The sequence below is a fragment of the Talpa europaea genome (assembly GCF_964194135.1).
Source record: "Talpa europaea genome assembly, chromosome: 12".
Taxonomy (NCBI): domain Eukaryota; kingdom Metazoa; phylum Chordata; class Mammalia; order Eulipotyphla; family Talpidae; genus Talpa; species Talpa europaea.
The window spans coordinates 56,235,218-56,244,529 of NC_140079.1; the positions used below are offsets into that span (position 1 = coordinate 56,235,218).

The 9,312-nt window shown below is 33.9% G+C and overlaps 1 protein-coding gene across 3 annotated transcripts in view; it reads right to left on the bottom strand.

The window, feature by feature from the left end:
• Window positions 1–9,312, bottom strand: part of RALGPS2 (Ral GEF with PH domain and SH3 binding motif 2) — a gene marked incomplete at both ends in the record, with an annotated part of 108,087 nt that overhangs the window by 32,599 nt on the left and 66,176 nt on the right. For all 3 annotated transcript variants that reach the window (XM_084249109.1, XM_084249108.1, XM_084249107.1), the window contains one exon: window positions 483–620. In XM_084249109.1, coding sequence (XP_084105235.1) covers window positions 483–620 — 138 coding nt within the window. The remainder of the gene's footprint in view (window positions 1–482; window positions 621–9,312) is intronic.

Genomic DNA, 9,312 nt, shown 5'->3' on the forward strand with positions numbered 1-9,312 from the left:
TAAAACAAGCTGTGTTCTAATCATATGAACTTGCTAAAGCTCTTTCTGCATACGCTTCCATAAAATAAATATTGGACAAAAACTGGTTATTTTCTCTATAACAGACTCAAAAAAGTTAGCCAACTGTTGCTATAATCAAGGACCTCAACTCCTTTCCTAACCAAAAAATTTAAGATTTATTTACTAGATCAGAGTGATCAAGTGAGATGAAGATACTAGAAAACAATGTTGCAAATTATGTTAGTATAGTTACTACAAAATAGCAGAAGAGCAAAAGATAAAACTTAAAAATTTAAATTTTAAATACTCTAATTCCTTAAAGGCAGGCCCTGAAAAAAGATGTTAAATACTAGACAGGAAATAAAGCTACTATTATTTTCCTTTATGCTAGGATGGATATAAGACACTGATGTTTCCTGTATGTGCAAGTGTCCACGAACATCAACAGAACCATAGCATGGTAATAGCTGTGCAGTACTCACCATATTCACAGGATTGCTGTAAATCAGAAATTATTCGAAGGATATTATTCATTAAATTTGATCTTTGCTCATTTTCTAGAATGCTGCCAGTTGATGGATATGCTGAATCGATGTATGTTAAATCTGACAAATAGATACCTGAAACAAAGGGAGATAAATGAGTGTTTTCCTGCTTATAGCCTGAAGAGTATGACAAAAGGGGAAGGGGCAATGAATTTATAGCTTAAGTCCAATATTTCACTATATGCTGTATTTAGAATATACTGTTATTACTTTGCAATCTTGTTAAAACATGAAGCTTAGATGTCATTGAGGTGGGATCAGACATGTAAATATTTTTTTTTTCGGTAAATGTCTTTTTGTGATACCATTTTAAAGCATAGCTTGAGACTGGAGTTAGAAACTCCAGCACTCCTGAGCCCTAATAGAAAAAGCCAAGTTCCTGAACTGGCTTTGCCTCCAACTATTGATAATTGTGTATAATGCAGGAAATTCTTTAAATTCCGAAATGCAGTTTTGATAATTACTATCACCTGAGTCGTAATGGCTTTGAAAATTGTCTCTGGTAGAAACACCCTGATTTAAAGATTAAAAACCAACTTTCTGAAATAGTTCATGTGGCTACAAATTGAACTTAACCCACCTCCCTCATTTCTCTGTACCAACAAAAAGAATATATCCCCACACCCACTGCCAAAATAATTTAGTTGGAGTTCTACTGGGTATGCAAGGTCCTTTATCTTACAGTATTTCCTGAATTTACCATGTGCATGTAAAGCATATACAACAACTATAGTTGGGAAGAAAAATACACTTTCCTACTTTAGCTCATTACATCATTGTCCATGAAGTCTCAGTGAAAATGATGTACTCGCTGCTTTCCAGATAAGTCCTGTTTTTTCTCATGCTATTTCTTCCCTCCTGAATGTTGTAGACTCATTCTGCTTACCTGAATACATTTTATATCTAGTTTAATGTCAAGTTTTCAGTGATTCCAAGAAATTATGAAATTGTCTAGTCTAACCCCTTTTTATAGATGAAAAATCTGAGGTCCACAGATGTTAATGGACACATCTTCATGCTGTGTTACCTGTTAGTGAGACCTGAACCTCAGGTTTTACATGTGCCTCAGTTTTTTTATTACACTGTTATTAACTCAGACAAACAGTTCATTTGTTAATTTTTATGACTTTATATTATCTTGATTTGTTTACATTTTCTCATATTTTATCTGTTCAATAATACACATTCATTTAAAGCAGTTGCTCTATCTTGTACCCTAAGAAAATGAAAATCCTGTGTAGTTTTGACAATAGGTGTTTAATACCATGTAAAAGCTGGCATGGTGATCCTTTTAGTTATCTTAGTATTATTCCTTTTCCATTCAGTAAGCCTTTATATTATTCCTTCAGCCTTTATAGATTCTTATCATAAGTACTTATTTTCTTCAGAAATTCTCGACTTCTTTTTTTAAATGATTCCAACTCCAAATGAAACTATAGCCTTAGCTTCATTCCTTTTCCTTTAATCGCAGAGAAAGAAGAATCCCCTTCTTTCCAAACCTAATCTGAGTGTAATTGCTATTGCTTCCTTCAAAATACCCAGAGTTGTGTCCAGCTTCACTCATCCTCCATTGGTTTCTCTCCCAAAGGCAATGCACACACTTAAATTTACCCTACTGAAGAGAGCAGATAGTATGACAGAAAGTAGGAGCCCAAAAAGTTTTATACAGAAGCAGCAATTATCAGCGGTATAATTAGTAATTATATAATCCACTGAACAATAATGTGACATGCTTTGGAGTTAGATTTAAATTCTACTTATTCCTTATTACTGATGAGCTAAACCTAATTACTCAAGATGTCTATTTGTGTCTCCTCAGTATTTTAGTTAATCAATCAATAATTCTTAATTTATTAAAATAATAGCATAGTTGGTAATCAACAGTTACTAATTTCTTTTTTGGCACCCTAATTTCACAATTAGTGAAGTATTAGTAGTATTTAAAGTAACTGATCTCAGCTTTCAGAACCAGTGCGGAATAGGTACTTTCTTTCTCTCCCCTATTCTGTCCAGGGTTATGTTAGCTTTTAAATTACAACATATCATGGAATAGAATTGAAAGCTCGGAAATAAACCTGCACTTATATGGACAGTTAATCTATGATAAAGAAACCAAAAATATACAATGAAGAAAGGAAAGTCTCTTCAAAAAATGATGTTGGGAAAGCCGGACAGCTACATGCCAAGAAACAAAAATACAAACAAAAACAAAAAATACGAAGATTAACTCAAAATAGATTAAAGATCTAGATGTAAGGAAACGAGATTAAACATTGAGATGTAAGACCTGAAACCATAAAATACACAGAAGAAAACACAGGAAAATCACTCCATGACACAGGGCTCAGTATTGACTTTGGGGACTGGACTGAGATAGCAAGGGAAACAAAAGTAAAATAAACAAATGGGACTACATCAAACGAAAAAGCTTCTGCATAGTGAAAGAAACTATCATTATAATGAAAAGATGTCCGACCAAATGGGAGAAAATATTTGCATATCAAATATCTGACAAGGGGCTAATATCCAAAATCTATAAAGAACTCATACCAACTAAACAAAAACAAATAACCCAAAATAATTCTGTCAAAAAATGGGCAGAAGAGCTAAAAAGAAACTTCTCTGAAGAGGAAATGCAAATGGTCAACAGGCATATGAAAAAATGTTCAACATCACTTGTAATCAGGGAAATGCAAATCAAAACTACCATGAGATACCATCTCACACCAGTGAGAATGGCACATATTAAAAAAACTAGCAACAACAAATGTTGGCGAGGGTGTGGAGAAAAAGGAACTCTCCTGCACTGTTGGTGGGAGTGCAAACTGGTCCAACCACTATGGAGAGCTGTGTGGAGATTTCTGGACCTACTAAACATAGAGCTTCCATATGATCCAGCAATTCCACTCTTAGGTATTTACCCAAAGGACACAGAAACATCAACTCCAAAGAGCACCTGCACCCCTATGTTTATAGCAGCACTATTTACAATAGCTAAGCTTTGGAAACAACCCAAATGTCCAAAAATAGATGACTGGATCAAGAAGATGTGGTACATATACACCATGGAATATTACTCAGCATTCAAAAAAGATAAACACATGCAATTTGCAGCAATATGGATGGCGCTGGAAGGGATCATGCTCAGCGAAGTAAGCCAGAAAGAAAAAGAAAAATACTGGATGGTCTCACTCATAGCAGGAATCTAGAAAACTTAAATAAGGGACCAGGAAAATGAATAACTGTAAGAAAGTAAAAATCACAATCAACAAACAACTATGAACCAGAGACACTCTATGAGGGATGGAGGGCGGGGAGGGGAGGGATTGGGGTCAAAATAAGGGGGTTGCAATTGTATAGGGAATATAAAAATAAAATAAAAAAAAATGGTCAGAAAAGATAAATAGGCACTTCTCCAAAGAAGACATATAGATGGACAACAGGCTTATGAAAAAATGTTTAACATCACTTATCATCAGGGAAATGCAAAATCATCAAAACCATAATGAGATACTATCTCATACCTGTGAGAATGACCTATATCAAAAAGTTAGAAACAACAAATGTTGGTGAAGGCGTAGAGAAAAATGAAACTTGCACAATTTTGGTGGCCTATAAACTAGTTCAGTTCCTATGGAAAAGAATATGGAGGTTCCTCAAAATATTAAAAACATCTACCATGTGATCCAGCATTTCCACTCCTTGGTATTTATTCAAAGAATGCAAGCACACAAAGGTGTGTACTTCTAGGTTACTGCAACACTATTCACAGGTTATGGAAACAACCTCAATGCCCAATAACAGGTGAGTGGGTTAAGAAGATGTGGTATATATAGAGTAGAATACTCTCAGCTATTAAAAAAAAAGAGAGAGAGATTAACTCTTGCCATTTGCAACAACATGGATGGAACTGGAGATTATGCTAAAGGAAATAAATCAGAAGGAGAAAGGCTCATACCTGAGATCTCACTCACATGTGGACTACAAAGAAATAAAACAAAGTAATAGACAAAACTAAACCCAAACAAACCCTAGAAGTCTGAATGGAGAAGTGAGCCTACTAGAGGGGGAAGGTGGGAGGTGAGAAGCAAAATGTGAGGGAATCCAATTTCTACAGTGGACCATTATGGGGTATACCTTGGTGGCTGGGATGGTGTGACAACATACATCTGCAGCAGGGTGAAATTATTCCCCTAAACACTGTAAATCAATGTTACCTAAATTTAAAAAAAGTTCCAAAAAAGTCAGTGTCTGTACTATTATTAATAATAGTTCACTTTATACATTCTAATCAATATGTATACCTCAATAAATTAAAAACTATAGTCTCATAAAAAAATTACAGACATCAACTAACAAGAATGACCTTATTCAAACAAGAATGGGTCATGTTATAGGAGGTGTTCTGTAACACCAGTGAAGTTTAAAAAGTATTAAACCCCTGGAAGAATTTTATACACAGATTTCCACTTATTTTTGATAATTATATATAAGCACAGTTTTAAGAAACTACACAGTAAGATAAAGCATATCACAGCACCAAAACCTTCTGAAAGGGAAACTTAGTAAAATGTTTAAAAATTCTAAGAGTATTATACTGTTTAAGTGGTTGCTTCTTGACAAAGAGCAGCTCTTGCTCTATCTAACAAAAATCAAACTCATCAGCCTGCAACTCCTTCTAAGTGCAAGTAAGTAGTAATCTTTCAGTCTTTAACTTAAAAGCTCTGGCCAGCAGAGTCAATGTTTGTTTTATAATTGCTTGCTGAACTATGATAGTTTGTTTCCAGATGGTGCCCTTCCTTCAACCTGCACACAGTCTCTCCTTGTTCCCAGCTAGTCAGCCTCCTGCTGCTCCCACCACCCCCGCCCCTATTTCATGCCACTGAGAGGAAATCCTAAGGAGGAGATTTCCCCCCACTCCAGTCTCCAGCAGTTTTTTTGGTGACGTAATATGTGGGCTGAACTTGAGTCTACTGAGAGAGGGAATCACTATTTAGGGCCCTGTGTATACAATCTGGTCAGCTGCAGCTGGTTACCCAGCGTCTCCATGTGGCAGACAGAGCAAAGCCACAATGCTTTCTCTGCTGGATTAAAGACAACCCACAGAGCAGACCGTCCACTCTGCTACTTAAAATTACATAGGTGGCTTGTCAAATTCAATTGATTAGTACCCTAAGAAGAAAAAGAACTTCCTTAACACAGCTTGGATTCTACCATCCAAAACAAAAATGCAATTGCCATTCAAGTCACAGATGAACAAATGTCTACACTGATTTTTGAAAGCAAGAATAAGAGCAACAAGTTTCTGGGTTTCCTTTATCAACAGATTAAAAAAAGGTATTTTAATATTTCTTTTATCTTTATTTACAACTTCTATGTATGTTGAAATGCATAATTATTTTACATCTGTAGCAATTTCAAAATCTCTTGTTAAACAATTTTAGAATATACTATAACTTATTTCATCTGAAAGAGGTTTTGTTTTATATCTTTTTATGAAGGCTGTTCATTACATACTTTCAATTTTAGCATTATATGAAGTCCAATTTAATGATATTTAGTGCATATGTTTACAGATTGATCTATAGTACCGGGTTTCAGAATACAATGCTTTAGTGAAACTATTAACATGTAATAGATTAAATGTATAAGATTTATAGTGCAGTGGTTAAAAACAGAAACTAAAGAAAATGGCAAACGTGCTTAATTTCTCTTCTTGTAGCTATAGTGTAAGATTTACATATATTGTTATATACCTTATATCATAGCTACAAAGCAGGGCTAAGAAGATAAAAAAATAACTAAAAGGCTTTGCAACAATACCTCAATTATAGTAGTAAACATACTTAAGATAAATCTGTGGTATTTTTTCTTGCAATTCAACTTTTAAATATTCAGGTTTACATGTAAATCTGAAAAACTTACTGGGTGATAGAAATTAAAACTGCTACAGCTGGAATTACTTGGAAAAGCAAAGTTACTGATACATTAAAAAAAGAACTAAAAACCTTACAGATTAGTACTGTAGAGGAAAAGTAAAATGCGATAGAAGTATTATATGAGTAGACAGTTTTAACAATAGAAAATAAGAACCTAGAGGAGATAATTAAAAACATGATTAGAAGATCAAAAATTTATAATAATTTAGGCAGAAATAATTGGAGTAATTATACACAAGAGGTTTCTTTATTCTATCTGAAGGCTTTGTTTTATTATGATTGAAGTGTTAAAAATAAAATTATTTGTTACCAAAAATAAGCTTTAACATCAAAGACATTTAAGTTTGTTAAGATTTAGGGATCCTCTGTCCTTTTAAAAACTAAAGACATCAATGGCAAAAGTCTTCAATATGCAAGTAATAGTAATGCAAAATTCTTAGTCCTGGCCTCTCTGTTAAACACAAATTTTAAAAGAAATTTTAATAAAATTTCTAAGCAACACTGGATTTGATCTATTGTCATCTCTCTGTGGTGTTTGCTGTGATAAGTTCAGATCCTCATTAAGCCTCAGTTTTCACTAAAGTAGCAAGCATTCAATCTGAAACCTAAATCATACAGACTATTTATTCCTTTCTTAAATATCTCCAGGAGATGAGATTATTCTCAAGTCTCTTACCAGAAGGAATTCACAATCTAGAAGTTCTGTACCTAAGGTAATCATCAATGCTTCATAAATTTAGGTTCATTGCCTCTATGTGTTTACTACCTAAAAGGAAGTAAATCCTGACCTTTATTTCTTCTCTCTCCTAGCTGGCAATGTAGCAACTCTGAAGAGAAATAATACCAATAAAATTAACCCAAAGTATGGAAGACTTTTTTTCCTTCTAAAACCAACCAATCAAAGACACAGATTCAAACTTAAGTATGCTGTAACTAATTTATAACATTCTCTTGAGACCTAGGAAAGTCTTAACATATACAGAAAGATTTTATGAGGTAACACAGATTTATGGATCTTTCACTTTTAAAACTGAACATATGTGGGAAAATATTAAATAAGAGAATGTTTTCAGAAAATGTAACAGTAAATGTATTTTTAAAACCAGTTCTTTACTCATGACGTATCCAGTCTACTACTTAAGAAATGTGGCTCCTTATTCTCCTTTAGGTGATAGTGACGTCAACTTTTGTAAGAAGAAAATAGTATTTATTTAAAAAAAAAACCACACAATTATCTCCTTTAAATACTAACCTAGATTCTCTTATGGCAGAGAGTGATTTAATCTTATCATTTAATTATACAGGAGCTCAGAAAGAGCCAAGGCAGAACACACCAAAAGAAAACTATTGCTAATTTAGATTAGTATTTTGACATTTTTGTTTTTCCATGACAACACTGATGCAAAGCCAGGATAACAGCCTTGGATTGTATGCTCTTTGTTGTTTTAGAAATATCTGTGTTTGGTAGGGATACATGCTATTCAATCAGAATATTGTTCATAAAATTTTATTTGTTCTGAAATTTCATGACACTTTATTTTCCTTGTTTTGGCAGCTTATTTCATAGTAAATATTTAAATAAAATAATCTTAAGGTATAAAAGTCTCTATTTTACTATTCAAGTGAAATTAGTAGAACTTAGAACTAGTTAACTATTTAGGAGAAGTGCTGTACATTTACTAGGTGGTTGATAGCTATTTTACTGCCTTCAGTTTTTAAAATAAACCATATCTAAATGTCATACATTAAAAAATATCAAAAGGAGATATTATTAGAAAGTAGTAATGATAGTCCACAGAACACTGACATAATCTTTGTTTTGGGGAGGAGGGTTCAGAGTCACAACTTTGACAAATAACTATCAACTGACAGAATACATATGCAGGGAAAGGAAATACAGCAGAAATGTTTGGAGTGTAAAAATGATGGAAATGGATCCTAACAAAAATGATCCACATATACTTTTACATAATTAAGTAAATGGTTCAATGCAAAGAGGCATGAACGAGGAAAATCCTATGAAAGACAAAGTCAAGACTGCTCTGTAGTTCTGACATCTTTAGGATAAAAATCACAGGTTGAGGAAAGTTACAAGTAGATTTGAATTCCATTTGAATGTTTTAACTTTTCTAGGACTTTATTCCTTTGCAAAATGGTATAGCTAGCACTACATACCCAGAAGTGGATGCCAGTTTCTTCCTCTGAACATGGTGCTAGCAATAATCTGCCCTCAGAGGGCTGTGTGAGAAATAAAAGTGGTTTAATGCACATAAGACACTTAAAACAGTGCCTGGCACTTAACAGTAAGTATGACCTATTATTATTGTACTGCTATTATTAACAGTAGGCATAATTATCTTGGGGCCTGGCTTCTCCAATCAAAAACAAGTACTTGGGTAGAAAATAGGACAATAAAGTTCTGAGTTAGTGTGTCCTGCTATCATTCAAGAACAACATCTCAGAGAGGAATCAAGTTTAGAAGAGTGGGAAGGTGGGTTTGCTGATGAACTTGATGGAGTGGTACTCTGTCTTACCCATTTACTAACACTTTTTTCGGGGCTAACAAAAGAGAAAGGAAGATGCTTTGCCTCTTGGAACTATTGTTTCTGTGGTTGTCTTTATAGAAATTTCACAATAAAGCACAACTATTTCTCATCTGTCACAGCAAAAATCAAACATTTTCAGCACACATTTTAGACTATGTGTCAGTCATTGCTGTAAACACTGCAGAGCCAGGAAAAATGAACTTCAAACCTGGCTCTATTATTACCTACATGTATGGCCTTGGTCCTCAACATGCTCATAGGTTCAAAGAGGTTTTCAATGAG